Below are 21,024 nucleotides of genomic sequence, written 5' to 3' on the forward strand. Positions count from 1 at the left end.
AATTCATTTTCTTCATTTATTTTCATTTGACTGTAAAGCTGAATGTAACTGATTGATATGTGCTATATGTATAAACCTTTGTTTACCCGTATGCCCGTAACAATGGGCCTCCACTGTCAGCGTGCTGTGTATGGATGAGTGGGAGTCAGTTTGTTCACTCTGATGAGGATCAGAATAAGGTCCGCAGCCACACAAAGACTCCTCTGTTTGAGCTGCTGAGAGTGTGTTTCCTCAGGTTTGTGAGACTTGTGAGGACAGAGAACCTCCTAATGCCTGCGGGAGTTTTGGTTGTAATTATAGCGAAACTGGGGTTATATTTACTTTACTAGATTAACGGAACAGCACTACAAAAATATTGATTTTATGGCCTTTTATTAAAAATAAGATTACAATCAAATAAAGGATGTCATTGTTCAAATGACTCAATGTTTCACTCAATGACTAAACTACTGTGATTCTTTAACTTAATAAAGCTGAGATCAGTTCTGTACTACATGAAAATGTTATTTGCTGATGGCTAAGAGTAAAAGTAGAACTTCTACTGGTAATGATTCACATTGCTCTTGTGCTCTTCTGAGTCCTTCCTTCACCACCAGTGTTACATTTTAGACTACACAGTGTTAGCATTAGTGCAGTTTATAATTTTCCAGGAACAATTAATCCAATTTTCACTCTCTGATGTCTACCCGATAGTGAGCAGACCAGTTCCACAATACAGAGATTGTTTAACTTTGCTCACTATCATTACAGTGCTCTACAATTCACTTCTGTTCTTAAGCATCAAAACTGGCTTCATAATATAATAACCTTTATTTCAGAGAAAGTGGATAGAGTCAGAAATCAAGGAGAGAGAGGGTGGGGAAAGACATGCGGGAAAGGAGCAACATGTTGGATTCCAACCTGGGCCGCCCGCTTGGAAGATTATTGCCTCTGTGCATAGGGTGCGTATATTAACCACTAGGCTACCGGCACCCCGCACTGTAATATACTATATAGAATTACTTATTATAACGCACGGCCCTTTTCATAATAATGTTTCTCAAATCAACAGTTTAGAATAATTGATTAATCAACCTGTAACCATCACTTATGTCAAGGGTTCACAAAGTTATCAGGTCAGAGCCCAGGGACCCCCACTGTCTCTGGATGTGGTTAAAACTGAAATGTAGTGGCTGCACACCAGAAGGCCTATCCAAACACAAGAATATGAAAAACACAAAAGACCACAACAGCCTAAAAACAAAGTTATGATTTCAGTGATTTATTGAAAGAAAGGCTAAAGGCAGAACACAAAGTAACCTCTAGACTGTAGCACTGTGCCATTTTCATTTGTAAAGAGCAACAGATAACATTGTTGCAGTCATGTGCAACTTATTTTAAAATATATATTTTGCTTTTGTATTTAGTTTCACAATAAAGGGTAAAATATGCCAATTTAAATAATTTAAAACTTCTATTTGATTTGGAAGGAATCTTGCATATTGTTGTGGTTGTTGAAATGACTGTTTCTCATTTTCTAAATTCATAAAGAACAATTTGACCTCTGTGTAAAGAACAGTGTCTGAGCTCCACATTATTCTCAGATTCAGTTTTTGAATCTTTTTGCCCCCTGCTGGCCTTCAGACGTCACTGTATCAGATTTTTTCTTGAGTCATTTTAATGACATCAGCCTAAGGTCAAAGGTGTAAAGTCAGCTTGATACCAGTGAGATCGCATGAGTGGGCATGTCTGGGCATGTCTGGGATCAGGCTGAAAAAAATGGCAAAGAACAAAAGTTTTAATTGTAAAGAAGAAAATAAACTGATTAACAGAAAATGTGTTGTTCTACCTCTATGACCTGACTGAATGCCCTGATATTACAGAGAGGAACTGATCAAAACCCTGAATTACAGTTTACAGTTTCCACCATACATGAGAGGTGGAACTGAAAGCAGAAGACTCTTTCTGCTGTGCTCTTTCAAAGGAAGACATGCTCCACAAGCTCGGCTCCCTCCAGGTCTGGGGACAGGACTCTGGTCCCGCTCTGGTCCAGCAGGATGGACAGGATGACCTGGCTCAGGTCAGCCCGGTTCAGCTCAGAGCATGTAGAAGCCACGTCGGTCCAATCATCCAATAAGGACTTGCTGTCCTCCAGGATCACCTCCTCAAAAACCCCTGAAATAAAGCAAAGACACAGAAAGGTCAGGGGGTTCAGTGGTCACCTCATATCAGGAGTAATGTCAGTGTGGTTTGCTTTTCTTCTTGCTTGCTTGTTTTTAATAAGAATGACCCGATTCCCAACCCACACTTCCTGCCCTGTGGTGCATAAAGCTGCAAAACAAACATCTTAATCACTACATTTTTTATTCTCACTGCTGCTGGCTTGGTTCCTGCTGACAGCTTCTGTTTACCTCGTCCTCTGCTGACGAAGCTGTCGAGAAGCTGCAGAGCAAGCTCCTGCTGCTGGGGGTCTGCCAGCAGAGTGGAAAGGACCACACCCACTGACAAGATGGCTGCCTGGCCCTGCTGAGACTCTATCAACAGCTGGAGGAGGGAAACACTGGGTGATTGATACAGAACCCACAGACAGTCCTCTGTGGAAGAGAAAGAGAGTGATTCATTTTCAGATTTTAAAGGAAATGTTCACCATTTTTTTGGACAAAAAGTTCACATAATCTATTTTCTAAATAAATAATAGGTACAAAACACACTGAAGAAGCTGCAATGTAATCTTTTGGGGGAAATGACCCCAATCAGATTAAGTCTACACACACACACACCAGTTGTTAGATCCTTGCAGTTGTTCATGAACTCAGCAGCACTGTGGACCAGGCCTCTTTTGCACATGCTCAGTGCTGTCTTCTTGTTCAGCCTGCAGGCCTTGTACGCGTCGGTGGCCAAAGCCAGACACAAGTCAGCCACACGGGGGTTCTTCTGGGCATGCTCAGACAAGATGTCGCCCAGATCCTCAGAGCAGGTCAGTCTGAGAGGACAAAGAGTGTGAAGACCTGAGCAGCAGTAAAGAAGATCAAACTGTTTGTTTTTTGTTTATTTACTTGTTGTGTGTAACGGTGTGGTTGACGAGCTGTGTGTCACCGTGCTGCAGAGCACAGAGGACCAACTCTTTGGCGAGAGGAGCCGACAGCTTGTCACCAGACGGGAGGGTCAACAGGAGGGCCTGGAAGTAAAGCAGGAGAGGGGGGACGGACCTTGGGGGGCCACACACACCTGAGAGAGATAGAGACAAGTGGACCGCAAGACTCAATGACAAACATGAACTGATAATCAAAAGCAAACCTGTCAGTTCTGTTTGATTTTCTACAGACATCAGTGACAAATTGGAGGTCTGACAACATATGACAGTAGGTCACAGAGGGTTGTCTTATATTCAAGGACTATACAGTTAAAGCTCTGGTGAGGGACTTTTCTCTCATGAAAAGGTTTCTGACGTAAAAATCTTCATCCTGCCTCTTTTCAAAGTCAAAAGTTAGTCATCAATGTTTGTTGTGGAAATTGTAAAAAGAAAAAGAAAAAACAGGCTTTTTTGGCAGGTAGATATGAACAACATCACCTGACATACCGACCCTGTGACTCGGTTAAAAGGGTGGAAATATTACGTACAAATCTGATAAAGGTCTTGTTTGCTCTTGTAGTTTCAGAGCTGTATCAGTTTAATTTTCAGTCTGTTTCATAACCAGTAAAAGATCCTCACAGGACCTTTAAATGTTCAAAACACCGGATACTTTTCCCCCCCTTTAAATATATCTATACAAACACACTCCTGTTTTCTCACAAGCTTGAATGTGGAAAGAGCTCAAAATGTTTGCTGAACTTCTCAGAAATGACGGAGGCCATGGAATTACACTTTTCTGTGAATGGTTAAATAATAAATATATTGTAAGCTATAAGTTATATCAAGTTTTTCTCTGTAATCTTATAAGTCTGAGGAAACGTTGATATTCCTAACAGCTTCATTATGCCCCCACATTCTTAATTCAATTACCCTCAAAAGCCAGCTGTTACTTCTAACACTTCTTGCCAACAGTGACATTAGCTTTTCACAAACATGTTGATCTTCTTTTTCTTATTCAGCAGTGGCCGATAAAACAGTACGCAGCTTCTAATACTCATTATAACATGTAACAAGTTTACCTGAAAATCTTCAGCTTTCTAATTTTTATAATGAAATCCATGTTTCCTTTTACCCAAAGAAAAGGCTTCACATGATGATGACTTGCCGACAATGTGAGAGTGTTCTTGTCTCATCATGTTTGCTGTTTTCTATACAGGTCAACAGGGTTAGCTAATGTGCTGCAGTTTATTTTCAGTTCCAGAATCAAAGGAACCTTATGAACCAAGCTGAGGATCTAAATGTTGGGAAATTAGATTTAATGTGGATAAGTTAGTTACTTTATTAACCTGATTTTCCCCCTAGAGGACACGTCACCCTGTTTAAGTTTGTGTAGTGTAACTATTGTTTTTAATGGCTAGAAAGAGACTGAAAGACCAGAATATCAGTCTTAAAAGTATTTCAACACAGTTGTTATATTAGACTTAAAATATCTGCAATAAGCCCGTAGCAGACAGAGATGAAACCGAAACACACAAAAACTGCACCTTAAAGTACTAATACCATAAAAACTAAGTACAGTGAGAGTACTTCAGTTTGCACTCCAGTGCAGTACTTGATTGAAAAAAAAAATTCACCTTTAAACATATTCATGGTGTCAAGGTTCCTCAGGACTCCTCGAGGAGACCTGGCAGCATGGAGAGCAGCTTCCTCGTACTGAGCTGAATCAAAGAGCTCAACAAACCTGTCGGAGAGAAGAGAGAGAGATCATTCGCAGAGGCTGCACAGATCACACGAGGGTGACGATGTTTGTAATCACAGCACCTGTCCAGGTATTCTGTCAGGTGTTTGGACTCGTCGACACCACACGGCTCTTCATCCTCGAACAGCTCGACCTCTATGCTGCTGTTGTCATCGCCGGTTACTGCAGGAAAAACATGCAAGATTAAAGGGGTTTAAACAAACAGCAAATATGTGAACACGGTCTCTGTTTTTATTAATATTGCATTTTATTTGATTTCAACTTCAATTCTATATAAGAGAACCACTTGTTGACGATCTGGATATATAATCGGGGAGGGAGAGAGACTGTTGATGGGCGACCTAGACTGGCTTTTGTAGGAGAGAGCAGCACGCTGCGCTGTCTGTGTAAAGACTGTCTCAACAGAAACAGTACATGTGTTTCAAGACAATATGGAGACAATCAGAACTGACAGGGACATTCAGCACCTGTCTTTTCAATGTTTGTTTCTAGGATTTGTCAGTCTCAACAGAAGACACTAGACGACCTCGTACCGTGACGTTTTTTGTTCAATTAAATTATTGAGTCATTTGAAAGCTGCTGAGTCTTACTGCTGCTCTGTGTGAAGTTCTCCACTGTGCTACTCAGAAGTTCCTCCAGAGGAACCTGCTGCCCCCAGCTGGACAAACGCTCAAACACAATTCTCAATCGCATGAATCTGAAGACAGACAGACAGAGAGAGAGAGAGAGAGAGAGAGAGAGATTAATAGAGAAATAATAATACTCATCTGCTGCTCTGTTGAAGAGGAGAATTATATTTGATGGAGTGAAGGTGTTTCAAAACAATATTTTCACATCTTCATCACTGCAGGTTTAAAGTAACATTTAGGGTTTCAGCTCTCACAGGATTTTCAGCTTGTCGTTTTCAGTCCTCAGCTGCTCTCCGTGCTGCTCTGAGGCCTGCAGCTTGACATCCAGCTCGGCTTTTACCTCCACAGGGACACAGTTACTCTTCCTGTCTAGTAGAGCGGCTTTCTGGGCTTCAAGATGTTTCAGATGTCGATCAAGAGACTCTGAGTCCTCCGACTGAGCAACTGTCAGACCTGAAATGTGTCAGATCCAAACATGAACATTTTAACTAGAGCCCAATCGATTCATCGGTCAGCAGATAATAATAGCATTTCATTTGAGTATCGTTGAGTTACACAAGAAGTTCTCTTTCTGGCTGTCACCAGCAGAGTGTGCTATATATGGATTACAACTAGCATTATCACTCTCCAGAGTGTCAAGCGGTGAGCGGTTGCTTTTCAGTAGAGTGACATGTCTTGTCTTTATTATACTGTTCTAATTTTGACAGAGAGGATAAAGAAAACACAACACCCCCTCTACAGCCTTTTCTGGGTGGGACTGTTACGTCTCTGTTGGGCAAAGTCATTCTGCGGACATGCTGCCAGGGGAGTTAGAAACAGAAGTTTAATTAGGGAAAGAAGGGAAGAGTTATGTTAATGATTGGCATTTGCCAAGGTCAAAGGTCATTCGAGCCACAGCATATGTTTTGATTTACATTGCTATAGCAATCAACCACAAGCCACTTTGAACATCAGCACTCACTGGATTTATTTCTTTGATAAAGTCTGCGTGTGTTATAAACTGTACCTGTTCTTTCCCTGTGGTAAAGATAAGAGGATGCTTGGAGAGGTGACAAACCTGATTGTTGAGTTTTTACTACTTCAAACACTAAACACCATTTATTCTAGAACTAAAGCTTTGGTGTCAGTATCAGCAGTACCAGGTATCCAAGTGTCCTGCTCTTGATGTGATTTGTGTCTCTTGATCTCCTTTTGAAGTTCAGCTGTTTCCCTCTGTAAGACAGAGAGTCTGGAGGGACACAAAAATATGATTATGTTATGGCTGATCCAGCACTCGATGCTTCTATGTTAAATGCAAATTTTCCCTTTTCAATTATTCCCATATTGCAGACTTTGAGGCTTCAAAATGTTCTGTGTGTTAAATTTGACAAAATAACAAACAATATTCATGACTCAATAGCAATCAGACATTCTTCTGATAAACTAAGACACAAAAATGAAAATAATCTGCTTCATCAGGTCTACAGTGAAATTCTTTCCTTGGTGTTAGAAGTGAGGGTCAATCTGATCCTAACACAGATCACATTGTGATTTTAATTGACTAAGACTCTGATTATACACACACACACACACACACACACACACACACACACACAGGTGCACAAACACTAACTTATCCCTCAGCTGCGCAGCTCGTCTCTGGTAGATTATGAGGGATTTGGGGTGTGATGTTGAGGCCACAAGATTTCGTTGATCCTCCATGGCCTCATCCTCCCTCCTCTGCAGCTCCCTGATGACATCATCATACTCCCCTTTTATAGTTAGCAGAAGTCTTTTGTAGGCTGTCGCTCGTCTAATTACCTGACAGCAAAACGAGGCAAGGAGAAAAAAGAACATTTCAGATTTTTTTTTTTTTATTGTCTTCTTTATAAAACAGTTTGCATCTCCTTTTAAACTATAAAGAAACACTGTCTCATAATGCAATTGCATATGCTAGACAGTTAAGCATGTTGCCCTTAGCTCAATGCAAAAATAATATACTGTTTAGTTTTTGCTATGGATGGTGACGACCAATACATCATTTCGTTTTGTTCCAGTGGATTAAAGACAAACCCCCCATTGGTCAGCATCTTTTAGAGAAACATTACGTAGTAAAACTTTATTTATCTTCAGCACCAGTAACAGCAGCGACCTTGCAGCATCAATATAATTCAATTGCTAATCTTATTTTATCTAAACTAGGGATTGAGCCAGGGATCAGCTATCTACCCTTCTTTCCATCCTGAAATAAAAAAGTGACAGCATCAACAGATTAATTTTTCACCTGCAAACTCAAAGCTCTTCATTAATTGTTAGTTGTTACTTATCTAGTTAGCTATAGGCCTACAACTAGGCTAATTGTGATATACATATACAAGGGGGGGGGGGGGGGGGGGCACGATGCTCCTTCCAAAAACATTTAAAAATATATTATCCATGTTTATACCATAGACTGTAAATATTATCCATGTTCATACCTTAGACTGTAAATATTATCCATGTTCATACCACATAGACTGTAAATATTATCCATGTTCATACAATAGACTGTAAATATTATCCATGTTCATACAATAGACTGTAAATATTATCCATGTTCATACCACATAGACTGTAAATATTATCCATGTTCATACCTTAGACTGTAAATATTATCCATGTTCATACCACATACACTGTAAATATTATCCATGTTCATACCTTAGACTGTAAATATTATCCATGTTCATACCACATACACTGTAAATATTATCCATGTTCATACCTTAGACTGTAAATATTATCCATGTTCATACCTTAAACTGTAAATATTATCCATGTTCATACCTTAGACTGTAAATGTTATCCATGTTCATACCATAGACTGTAAATATTATCCATGTTCATACAATAGACTGTAAATATTATCCATGTTCATACCTTAGACTGTAAATATTATCCATGTTCATACCACATACACTGTAAATATTATCCATGTTCATACCTTAGACTGTAAATATTATCCATGTTCATACCTTAAACTGTAAATATTATCCATGTTCATACCTTAGACTGTAAATGTTATCCATGTTCATACCATAGACTGTAAATATTATCCATGTTCATACAATAGACTGTAAATATTATCCATGTTCATACCTTAGACTGTAAATATTATCCATGTTCATACCACATACACTGTAAATATTATCCATGTTCATACCTTAGACTGTAAATGTTATCCATGTTCATACCATAGACTGTAAATATTATCCATGTTCATACAATAGACTGTAAATATTATCCATGTTCATACCTTAGACTGTAAATATTATCCATGTTCATACCATACACTGTAAATATTATCCATGTTCATACCACATACACTGTAAATATTATCCATGTTCATACCTTAGACTGTAAATATTATCCATGTTCATACCATAGACTGTAAATATTATTCATGTTCATACCATAGACTGTAAATATTATATATGTTCATATGGTTCATACCTTATTGAACACAGAGCGGTAGATGATGTAGTGAAGTTCGTCCGGGCCCTCTAGTGGACACTGCAGGTACTGTTTCTCGTGTTTAATAAACTCAAATAGAGACTGAAAGAAACTTTCATCTCTACCCGCTATCAAAACGTCGGGTGTTGTATGTCCTTCATTTTTACCTAAGTAAGAACTGTTTTTTGGCTCACACATTTTTGTTTTTTACATTTAACCCTTTGCTCTTCTGCCAGTGCGCAGCTCGCTCCCGCATTGCTATGGTTACCGTGAAACGATATCAAGGAAATGACGTATTTGAAATATTTATTTCATGATATCTATATCTACTCATTAATGTTCCGTGATACATTTTTTTATTCGTGTTGATGCTCAAACGTTATACAAATAGACGCTAAAGTTTGCCAAAATGTACATATTTTTTATATTTTTGATCAGGCACCATAACAGTTACCCAACCCGTGCAAATCTGTGCAGAAAACCCCGTCGCACCCTCTGAAAGCCCTCTTCTCACGATCCGCCATTAGGAGTGAGCCTGTGGTAAGATCGTGCTCTACATTTACAGCTATTATTCTTCACAATAACAACTTTAAAAAGCGCTTTTCACATTAAACATCGGGTTAATAGAGTTGTGTTTATGTTCTGTTGTAGGTGGGTGGAACGCCAGGATGCAGATTTTCGTGAAAACCCTCACGGGGAAGACTATAACCCTCGAGGTGAGCCGGAGTGTGATGGAGGGATGCGCCTTTTAGCGGCTGCTGCTACCCCAAGTTTTACTTATTTTACTGTTAAATGTGGCTTATAATTACACATCGAACCACATAGATTGGAAGATATAAATGGAGTTATAGCTATTATGTGTTTAAACTCCAGTCAAGTGAACGTCATGTCCTGTCCTACCCAATAAAGACATTAGCTATGTTGCTAAGCTAACAGTTAGCTGCCTCTCATGTTGCTGTAAACACGTGTGACGGAAAACAGCCAACTTTAAGTTTCTCCTCATGCATTTATTCACTTTTCTCACTGATTGTGATGCCAAATAGAAGATACAGATGAGCTTTAATGACGTCAGGCCGCGTGTATCTGAACCTTTGACCGCGTCACGTCTGACTTCTCTTCTGTTTGCAGGTTGAACCTTCAGATACTATTGAAAATGTCAAGGCCAAAATCCAAGACAAAGAGGGTGAGTTTGTTATTCCATGTTGTTTTGTTTCATGGGTATTAAAAACAAGTGTTTTATTTTCCTCCAGGATTTATTTAGAACAAGACTTAAAAAATTAATCAATGCAAAAATCCTCAGACATTTATTAGTATTGATCCACTGGGACTTAAAGTTATGGACAGTGTTTTTAAATCACACATTTAAAAGTCATTTCACATTGAGCTAATTAGAAACTAAAGGTTTACATTAAAATGCAGAATGACCTAATACAGGGACGGGCAACTTTGGTGACAGCAAGGGGCCACATTCATTTGATTCTCACTGCCAGAGGGCCAAATTGTAGAATACAAAAACAATTACAGTCAATAATGTCTCAAATTTATCTCAACATATACCAATGATCAATTATTATGGACACATTTCTGGTTTTCATGATTTCATGGCAGATTTTGTCATGATTTCATGTTTCCAATTAATTGATATGTAAAAATTGACCTGAGGGCCACATTGAGGGTTGACGAGGGCCGCCAGTTTCCCACCCCTGACCTAATATAAGCATTTGTGACTTCTGTTGCAGTTTTCTATGCAACTAGTATGAAAGATGATGATTAAAAGCATAAACATTTCTAGATTGAATTATGTTGTACTTGGCTTACTTTGAAGGTAATAATGTTTCTGAAGCTTTAGTGTTTTTATTCTGATAAAAAATAAAGTGCAACACCTGTTTGAAATAGACTTACATTCTGCTGAACTGCCTGGTCCAGTGTTAACGTTTTACTCTGGTCTGCAGGTATCCCTCCTGATCAGCAGAGGTTGATCTTCGCTGGAAAGCAGCTGGAGGATGGACGCACACTGTCTGACTACAACATCCAGAAGGTGAGCTGATATACCACCTGCGCACGGCAGGCACCGTTAACACCTGGGGCGACGAGATATCTTTTCTGGTTTTGAATTTGCTATATGGATACAAGGTACAGATCCAAAAATGTAAGAAGTTTACAACAAACCAACCTGTCTGTTTGTGTACCCAGGTTAATCTTAACCATTACATACAATGAGCAAAAGGTGTATATTTTTTATACCTATAACAGTCAATCATATCTGAGACCATTATATTTCAACTTGGAGGATGCAAGCGGAAAGGACTTGAATGGAATAGAAGTCTATTTGACACATCTAGCTGTTATCTGTTAAGAGACTTTTAGGAGACCCTCAGTTTCAGATGAAACTGCTTGTTATACTCTGACTACCATTTACATTCCTGGGTTTTTCCAGCATAGAGAATTATTTTATCAATAACTTAACGATTGTAACGTCAGCCAGCTGTAGTCTGTGAACTTCTCCACACAGACTGTCAAACAGCGCTGTGTTATAGCCAGCAAATATATTTTTATTATTTCTCAATTTCCTGATCTGATCAAATTATCTGTGATTATTTGACACAATACCTTAACTGAAATAAATGTACTTAAACAAATGTATGTAAAACTAAAACACAATTTAAAGGACAAGAGCAGCCATCATAGGAAGAGGGTGAAATGCACTGACAGGATGTGACCTCCCCTCTCCCTCAAAATCCCTCTCATCATGTTTCACTGTGGCATATTGATAATATTATTTATAAAATGGTCAGAAATAACAGGAAATGCACAGATTCTGTCAAATAAGGTAATACAGACTCAGACTATACTGTAATACGCAGGTCAACATTTACTACAGCGTGTATAGTCACCCCCCCCCCCCCCCCAAAAGGCCCATTCTGAGCCAGGAAAAACCCTGCATTCTCCTAGATCACAGCACAGTTAACTTTCTTTGTGGAAGTTATAACTGGAAATCTCTTCTTCTCTGTGGTTTACCAGTGTCATCAGAATTCCTCCATGCAGGCAGTGTAGTGTAGCAAAGAAGAAACTAACTGGTAGATTAAGTTAACATTCAGTTATGGTATCAGATTGTCTATTGCATTTTGCCCTTTAGGGAGCTTCAGGTCCATAACAGATTCTGGTATGTGACCCGAACAATGTGGTTGAGACTAGCTGGTGAACATGGCAGAACATTTTGGAACCTTTTTTCTTTTAGAAGTGGATGGGAACACTGAGGCTCCTGGTTATTTAAAGTTTTATCTCTCGTCCTCTACAGGAGTCTACTCTTCACTTGGTGCTGAGGCTGCGCGGTGGTGCCAAGAAGAGGAAGAAGAAGTCCTACACCACCCCCAAGAAGAACAAGCACAAGAGGAAGAAGGTCAAGCTCGCTGTGCTCAAGTACTACAAGGTACAAAAACATTTATGTTGAGCCTACCTGTAGAAAATGTTGAGTTTGTGTTAGTTTATAATGTTTGATAAGTTCATTCAGGAATGTTGGTTATGACTTCTTTTTTTCCACTTTTCGAACCAAATTGTTACTACATCAATGGATTTTTTTATTTTTTGTCCAGGTGGATGAAAATGGTAAAATCCATCGGCTGAGGCGTGAGTGTCCTGCTGACGAGTGCGGTGCCGGCGTCTTCATGGCGAGCCACTTCGACCGTCATTACTGCGGGAAGTGCTGCCTCACCTACTGCTTCAACAAGCCTGAGGACAAGTAGACAGGGACACTCTGAGGGGCGTTAATAAAGACGAAAATGTTTGACATAAATCAGACTCTGTGTGTTTTACTGACAGGATGGTGTTTAGTTATGTTCACTTTTAAAAGCTCCTGTGAAACACTGAAAATAACGATACATTTTTATGAATAACCAAGGCAATAAACACGACCATCCTGTAACAACCAAGGAAGGTTAGGTGTCAGAAGTATTTATACTTTACTCTGATTAAAAGCCTTTCATCTTTATTTTCTATGGCAACAGTTTGGATGACTAATTCACAGTTAAACAGTTTCTTAAAATGATTTTACAAATGTTCAGGAAAAGAGTCAAGGTTGACAAGGTTCCTAACCAGAGCTATGAAGTGCTAGACTCAGTATAGAAATGTAAAGTCATTTAACATTGCTGCAGTACGAAATAAACAATTATCAGTAAATTAAACCTCAGCCAAGTTTGATGTGGAATGTCTTGGTCCAGTTTGTGCAGGTTGTTTTATTGACAAATGTGTGGAATTAGTAGAAGTCAGAGTACAGACAGTATGAGTTATATTGGGTTGATTAAGAGTCCTTCTAATGAAATAACTAGCTTTAACTAGCATTCATTTAGAACGAATATGAATTACTACCCTGATTAATAACAAAAAGGTTGGGTTTTTTTTATCTACCAGAACATTCAGTTGAAAAAGTTGCTCATCAGCTGCTTGGGAATAAAGTTAAGTGACCAGTGATATAGTTTGTCATGTATTAGCCACATCCATTAATTAGAAGTCTGGAACCAATAGATGGGACTATCACATGTTGTGATTGTAGCTCAAGCTGTTTTCTCTCTTCAGTTTTAGCAAATTGACAAACATAAATCTTAAATATGGAATATCACTAGATGTAGTACTGGTGAGTATTAGAAAGTAAGGTCACATAATTATATTAACTTATTCTCTAGTTTAAGCAGACATTACACATTATCAATATCAAATATATCAAGTTCTCTACACAAAACTTCACGATTAAAACAGCACTGTGCTACACTAAATATATTTGGAGGTTGAATTTTCATATTTTCTAACCAATTTATTGACTAAAAGATGACTTCTTATTTAAGACAGCTTTAATAAAACAATCTTTTTTATTTTTACCTCCTACACCTGGTGATGGATAGAATTTGTTGTATAGTAAATCTACCTCTCTCCATTCAATTATTGGGTGGTACATCCCATAGATTGAATCTGTCTGGTGGTATTAGGTAAGGTTGTCCTGCCTCCCCATATCTCTTCCTGAGAGTGACTCAGCATTTGGCAGACCATGTTAAATCTAGAGCATTAAAATGTATCTCTGCTTGGTAGATGATTAATTATAACTCAGCAGGAGGATGACACCACATGTTTTCTACAAAATGAAAATCACATTTCTGTAGCCATTGAAGTTAATGTGGAGTTCTTAAAGGCTTCTGGTCTGTGCTTGAATATAAACAAATGTGAACTAATGGCTATTAAAGAATGTGCTGAATCTGCACTTTATAACATTCCACTGAAAAAAGGAGGTGCAATATGTTGGGGACATTAATTACTTAGGATCAGCAAAATAGAACCACCTTAAATGTTCATCCCATTATACAGAAAACAAACCAACAATGTTCTCTTAAGGGATTTGTCATTATGAGGAAGAGTCTTGTTTACAACAGCAGAGGGAATCTCTCAACTGACTGATGCAGCATCGGCTCTGCATCAGTCATGATAAACAACTACTGAAAGAGATCAACAAAATGCCGTTCAATTTCATTGGGATAAATAGGACCCATAATTTGAAGAAAATGGTTCTCATGAGTTCATATGGAAATGGCGGGCTTAATTTTGGGGAATTTTTACAATTTAAATAATACATTCAAGATAAATTGGATTAAGCTTTTTTTTTTAAAGTTTTTAAAAACCCTGCCTTCATTTGACATATACCTCTACCTACATGTTGTCTAAGCTGTGCAGCATTCATTTTTAACCTTGTTTGTAACTATGATATAGAAAACACTCCTGTAAAAATGTCTCCTTCTTGTCATGGTCTCTCATCTACAAACACAATTTTTCACCCCATAACTATTTTATCTGGAACAACAAGTATATTCGTTGTCAACACAAATCCCTTTACGGCATATTGGTTTCACAATAATATTGTGTTGGTCGATCAGCTGTTCAACAGGGAGGGTCTTCTTTCCACTTCTTCATTTCTTTCAGAATATAATATCCCTGTAACACTTAGGGATTATGCCAAAGTGTTTGGGGCTTTGCCCTCTGGAGTCTGTGTGCTTTTGAAATATTAACCGAGGATTGATGGCCGACAGTTACCTCTGTTATCTCCAAGCAAGCACATCAATAGGGACAATATTTATGTTCTTGTTATCCTAGTAATATAAAAATATAAATATATTATTATTATTATTGTATTTTCTCTCTGCCGTTATTTAACTGATGTACATATGTTTGATTTTTATTTTTATTTTTAATAATTTTATCCCTTTTTCCTGTTTTCTTGAGCTGCTGTAATACAAAATTTTCCCCCATGGGGGATCAATAAAGTTTATCTTTTATCTTTAAAAGATGTTACAACATTACCATATGTAATTTCTTATTGGAGTAGACTTGTGGATGATGTGGCATGGAAGAAGGCTTGGCTACCTAATGGATATTTGATCACTAATAAAGATGAGGAAATATATTTTAAACTCATCCATACATTTTACCAGCTGATAAAGATTATATTGTAAAAAGATTTAAGACAGGCATAGATGTAAATTGTAATTTTTGTAATGAATAATCTGAAACTGTTGTACATTTATTTTGGTATTGCCCAACTGTAAAGAAGTTCTAGCAAAAAAGTTGTGATTTCATTAATGAAAAAAGACTTGTTTTATCTTGGAAGAATGTAGTTTGGTCTTTGGGGAAGTAGTACACAGAAAAAAAACACTTGTGTGTACTTGATGAATCTTTTGATTATAATGGCCAAATTTCACAAATCTAAATTCCTGATTCCTGTACTTTTTTCTATATTTTTTTCTATACACAGAGAAATTGTAAATGCAATCTTTTATGAATATAACAAACAACATTCCCACCTTGTTCCTGTTTCTCAGAGGTAGTTCCAGTGCTTGTCCAGCAGGCAGAGCTCTCCTCAATGCCTTCTCGAAATACCTGTAGTCACAAAGTTTCACATTTCAGCATCATGTTAACATGATTTTGCCCTTTACAGTTGTCCTTACTCATTTTTCACAACACTCTTAACATTCACTAAACTGTTTGTCATAACTGCTTAACGGGAAAATAACGCTATATTGCATGTCTGCAAAATGTCCTAATTCACCCTAAATATTTAATTAACACTTCAAGTAGTAGTTTGAGTCGTGTGAGCTGTACTGCTAAAGATGTTTCATCCTTTCATCTTGTTGATGTTTTTGTGTCAGTCAAAGTTTCTGTTAGAAAATATCTGAATTTGTGTTCACACTGACTTCTTACTGCTCTATTCAATTCTTTTTTGATGAAAGAAAGTTTAGTTGTGAAGTTTGACAGTTTCACTCAGGATCAACTGATCAGTTTGGATCAGACGGTAGGAGTTATAATTGTGCAGTTTTGTAGACAACTGTAATCTTCAGCACTCGTCGACTTTAATTGATCGTCAATGCAATCATTGATGCAATTGACCTGAATGATTGAGGAATTCTCATCTGTTGTGAAAAACAAACTGTTCAAAGATTTGAGCTTTATGGTCTGAAAGAAGTTATTCTAATTTTCAAAGTGTAGATGAGAAAAAACTCTCAAATTGCTCGAAATCAAAAAGGCTCATTTCTAAAGTAAAATTAAAATGATGAAAACCTAAAAAACTAAAACTAAATCATTGAATTGTTTAAGCAGATTTCATTTTTGGGTCTGAATGCAAAATATCACTGAATTATAAGGTGGGTCGAAAATAAATGTAATAAGTTGATTGATTAATATCACTTAATTTATTTAATAAGGTTTTCAAAATTTGCATTAATAAAAGTATTTAAAATGTTGACTTCTTATGAATAAATATAATAATAAATGTGCCCTAGTTTCTTGTCAATAACATATTCCATCATGCTTCACTCTTTCATTGTAAACTAATAATCCTTTTTTTTTTTTGTGGTAGAAATGTGTTTCCTCGGGCCGCTGGTGGAGCAGTGGTTAGAGCGTGCCCCATGTAAAGAGGCTTTAGTCCTCCAAGGGGGCGGCCCAGGTTCGAATCTGACCTCTGGCTCCTTTCCTGCATGTCATTCCCCACTCTCTCTCTCTCCCTGATTTCCGACTCTATCCACTGTCCCATCTCTCCAATAAATGCACAAAAATAAATCTTTTTTTTAAAAAAAGAAAGGTGTTACCAAACAGGAAGTGAATTTGTAAAATAAAATGAAGAGGATCAAGAAGAAAAATGGACGCTGTCAGTTTGTGTACTAAAATAAGGTTATTTACTTAGAAATCGTTACATTGGACAGACTGTTTACAGAGTTTTTTCATTTCCTTGGTAAACTCATAAGGCACCGAACCAGATGCTGTACAAAATAACAACACCAAAAAAAAAAAAAAACATTATAGATTTACATATTAGAGATTATTCCTATACAGGGGTTTGTTTTCTTGCATATTTATTACAGAGAAAAACACTAAGATACTGCTCTTAAACAGCTAATGTATGAACTGTAAGCTACAAGCATTCACACACACACACTCGCATGCTCACACAAACAGACACGCACACACACACTAACTCACGCTCACACATGATCTGAGAGAACTTGCACACTAGGCAACATGTGCACATCCGACAGGAGCCAAAACCAGAAAATATTTAAAGGAACAGTCCAACATTTCATCTGGGTGTTTCGAGAGGATCCAGCTGTTGAGCCTAGCTTAGCACAAAGACTGGAAGCAAAGACAGACTGCTGACCTAGCTCTGCAGCTACAAAATCACAATCTTGTTTCTTTCTCTAAACCTTTTAATAGACCAGATAAAACAGGTGATGAATCACACTGAACACCCCTGCTTTAAGTCTTCCAGCTGCACAAAGCTTTCTGCACTCTCCGCTTGTTTTCTCAAATATTCTTAAGAAGGGAGTTTTGTCTGAATTGTCTCTGAAAGGGTTCATCGATTTTAATGCTTTAGGAAGAAAAAAACTGAGAGAAAGAAAAAACACAAGACACAGAATATTAGAAACAATCTGAGTGAACAAGTAAAACCTGAGTGGGAGGAGCCTAAACAAATCTACAAACCATTTTCAAAGCTGAGCGACAAAGATTTAAGCCAACAGGAAGAAGGTTAGCTGTTGGGTTTAGAAACTGTAAGTCCAACTTTATGAGCCACAACCTCACAACGAGCACGCTAAGTTCGCTAATAACCGTCAGGAGGAAACAAAATGTTACTTTGTTTTACACTTAAAGGTAACATTCCCTCTCCTGGTCGATCACCTCCTTTAGCTTTTCTTTTGAACCTTGGATTGTTTAAGGTCCAAACTCTAAGTCACAGATTACACAGCTAGGGAACACATTTTCTAATTCAGGGAAAATGATTTTGGACATCTTTAAGTCCATTAACTGTTTCATGTTAACTTTTACTCCTCTTTATCTTTTGTTTAATAACTGCATTACGTTTAACTTAGGTATTAAAATTCACATTTTGGTTTCTTATGCATTTCATTGTCTTGCGCATTTTTTCTAGACTTTTTTGTTGCAACTGTTAGAATAAAAGCTTCTCAAAGCCAAAAGGAGTTTAAACACCCCCAAACATGAAAAATTGAATATTCTATTGGCATTAAGGGGAGGGACTTGTGTACTTCTCTATGGCTCGCTGAACAGATCTGCAGTTCTTGTTTAGGACTGACACTATGCTCGTTAGTTCCACCCACTGAGGTTCAACTCGACCAATGATGTCTCTTCTCTGACACTCGAGCAGCTCCACATCTTTAGAGCAGCTGACAGACAGACAGACATAAACCACAACACGGACAGACAGACAGGACGGGAGACGTCTCCATGGCGACACCATCCTCTCCTGGAGTCAGCTGGACGTCAACACCACTGCAGCATAGTGTTCTGGTTTTTTAATCTTCTTATGAGTAGGCACGGTATCCAATGATAACATTTATTTACACATTAAAATTCACATATTATAATAGTACCTTATTTCTCTTTATAATTAACTCTACTTTCAGAGTGGAGATATATTTCAATATGGCAGGAGAACTCAGTCCTGAAGAGAAAGTAACAATAAAGTAATAAATTGGCATTCTGAAACAGGCAGAAGTGGAGGAAGGCTGGGCCAGGCGGGTCCTTTAAAAAAAAAAAAGAAAAAAGGAAAAATGTTTTTCATTTTCATGGTTCAGTCACAACGAGTGTCAAGAACCCTCCCCTCCCCTCCAACAGGAAGCCCTCGTCAAAATTATCGTCTTGTTTGGCTTTCACAGAAAGCGTCAAACTGGCTGTCTCGCCACCTACGAGCCAGAAGGAGGAGGAGTATGAGGAGGGAGGACTCCATGTTTTATTTCCAGAATGGAGGAAGGAGAAGGAGGAGCACAGCTCAGCCCTCTGATGGGTCCTTTCTTATCTCCCAACTCCTCCTCCTCTCCCCCATCCTGATGAAGGTTGATATACTGAGGTTGGAGAAGCCAGTCCGGTCTGATCCTGCTCCAGGTCAGGCTGGGTGTGTTCTGGGTTCAGATGAGTCTGTTGGTGGAGGTGATGGGACGCGGAAGAGATTGAGGATGATGTAGAGGGCGGTCAGATTTTGATGTCCTGGGACTCCACCATCTTGGCGAGCGTCTTCTTCACTCTAAGGATGGTGAGGCGTGAGGCAGGATTATGAGCCCAGCACTCTGACATCAGCTTCAGCATGGCTCGAAGGCACTGCGCAAACATGACAACACAGCAACACAACATTAGAGACACACCAACTGGAGGTCGAGATGTCTTAGAGCAACTTCATCCAGACGTCAGGAAGACGTGTCTGACTGAATAAAGTTAACTACAAACTTGAGTTCCTTTAGTTTGGATTCAAGCAGAGTTCATCACATCCAGAAAACCCCTGATGGATAAAATCATATTTACTTACTCTGCTACAATGATCTCCTTTTATTTTCAGTCTGATTAGCTGCACATTTCTCTTAACTTCCTGCAGGTTTTTCAATGAACTTCACTCAAGCGTGTCAAACTGACCATTGTGAAAATGAGAAATGTGTACTGACCATGAGTCAGACTTTAAGAGCTGAAACACAACAGGTTCACAATGCACTCTCTATTTCCACACATCTGTCTGATACCAAATATATGATTTATAGGAACAGATAAAGTGTTTATTGAATAAAACACTTAACTTCACTTACACCAAATAAACTGACCTCACTAATGGTATTATTTAGTCTCATTTGATTACAGTAAATAGTTTTAGATGTGAACCGGCCCATTAGTAGCTGCAGAATTTCATCACAGCATGTTTTATCTTCACTGTGCAAATGTTAACATTGAGCTCATTGGAGCCACACAGGGCCTTTGGCTTCAGTTCAAAGCTGATCTCAGGTCAGTTTTCTGAGTCTCTGTTGAGTCTTACCTCGTCACTGTTCCAGCGGTTTGACACTGTGGGCCGCAGTCCTTTAACGCACACCACCTCCAGCATGTCCTCATAGGAGGGGTCAGAGGGCACCATCTCATAGTACGGCAGCTGGTAGTCCTCCACCATACCTGAGCAGAGAAAGAGAGAGCAACAATCTGATGTCAACAACATTCAAGTGTATTTGCTGAACAAGAGAAGAAACAACAGAAAGGGAAAGGTCAACAACTGAAACTACAAAGTGTTGGACAGCAGCCTTTGTGTTTACTGTCCACTCACCTGTAGAACACTGTCAATGAATCACCTGTTTGTTTGGCATTTTTAAAAGTCAGTATTCAACTGTTAGAAACCAATAATTTAAAGACAAACAAAACTAGATTAATGGACAATAAAAACATTTAACATATACAAACCTAATCTTAATAAATCAATGAATGTGTTAGAAAGCAAATACAGTAAATAATGCTATCCAAACACAGTGATCACTTTCATTTATTTATTTTTAAGGTGCCTTTATTTTAGAGATAGGTCAGTGCATAGAGTGGGAAATCCAAGGATAGAGAGTGGGGAATGACATGCGGGAAAGGAGCCACAGGACTGATTTGGACCCAGGCCGCCCCCCTGGAGGACTACAGCCTCTGCACATGTGGAGCATGCACTAACCACTACGCTACTGGCGCCCCCAGATATCACGTAATTTGTTTGTTTTGTCGAACAACCAGTCCAAAACTATAACTTAATCACTGTGGTGATAATTTGATCCCTAGTGATTATG

At 38.4% G+C, this 21,024-nt stretch overlaps 3 protein-coding genes across 4 annotated transcripts in view; 1 reads left to right on the forward strand and 2 right to left on the reverse strand.

Annotated features, from left to right (window-relative positions):
• Positions 1-1,910: 1,910 nt before the first annotated feature.
• On the reverse strand, positions 1,911-9,123 carry LOC132975694 (clathrin heavy chain linker domain-containing protein 1-like). The gene is made up of 11 exons (XM_061040425.1): positions 8,912-9,123; positions 7,053-7,240; positions 6,580-6,668; positions 5,695-5,893; positions 5,402-5,508; positions 4,874-4,973; positions 4,687-4,793; positions 3,036-3,207; positions 2,760-2,962; positions 2,391-2,573; positions 1,911-2,154 (listed from the first exon to the last, which is right to left on the reverse strand). Exons 1-11 carry the CDS (start codon positions 9,107-9,109, stop codon positions 1,958-1,960), a joined length of 1,743 nt encoding a protein of 580 aa, XP_060896408.1. The 5' UTR covers positions 9,110-9,123; the 3' UTR covers positions 1,911-1,957.
• Positions 9,124-9,382: 259 nt separating this feature from the next.
• rps27a (ribosomal protein S27a) lies at positions 9,383-12,704 on the forward strand. The gene is made up of 6 exons (XM_061040426.1): positions 9,383-9,451; positions 9,563-9,627; positions 10,040-10,094; positions 10,864-10,949; positions 12,210-12,341; positions 12,505-12,704. Exons 2-6 carry the CDS (start codon positions 9,580-9,582, stop codon positions 12,652-12,654), a joined length of 471 nt encoding a protein of 156 aa, XP_060896409.1. The 5' UTR covers positions 9,383-9,451; positions 9,563-9,579; the 3' UTR covers positions 12,655-12,704.
• Positions 12,705-17,095: 4,391 nt separating this feature from the next.
• Positions 17,096-21,024, reverse strand: part of bmpr1aa (bone morphogenetic protein receptor, type IAa) — a 50,494-nt gene continuing 46,565 nt past the window's right edge. For both annotated transcript variants that reach the window (XM_061040428.1, XM_061040429.1), the window contains exons 12-13: positions 20,250-20,380; positions 17,096-19,549 (exon numbers count right to left, since the gene is read on the reverse strand). In XM_061040428.1, the coding sequence (XP_060896411.1) occupies positions 19,424-19,549; positions 20,250-20,380 (257 nt within the window). In that variant the 3' untranslated portion in view covers positions 17,096-19,423. The remainder of the gene's footprint in view (positions 19,550-20,249; positions 20,381-21,024) is intronic.

Source organism: Labrus mixtus, chromosome 6, assembly GCF_963584025.1.
Source record: "Labrus mixtus chromosome 6, fLabMix1.1, whole genome shotgun sequence".
In the NCBI taxonomy this organism is placed as follows: domain Eukaryota; kingdom Metazoa; phylum Chordata; class Actinopteri; order Labriformes; family Labridae; genus Labrus; species Labrus mixtus.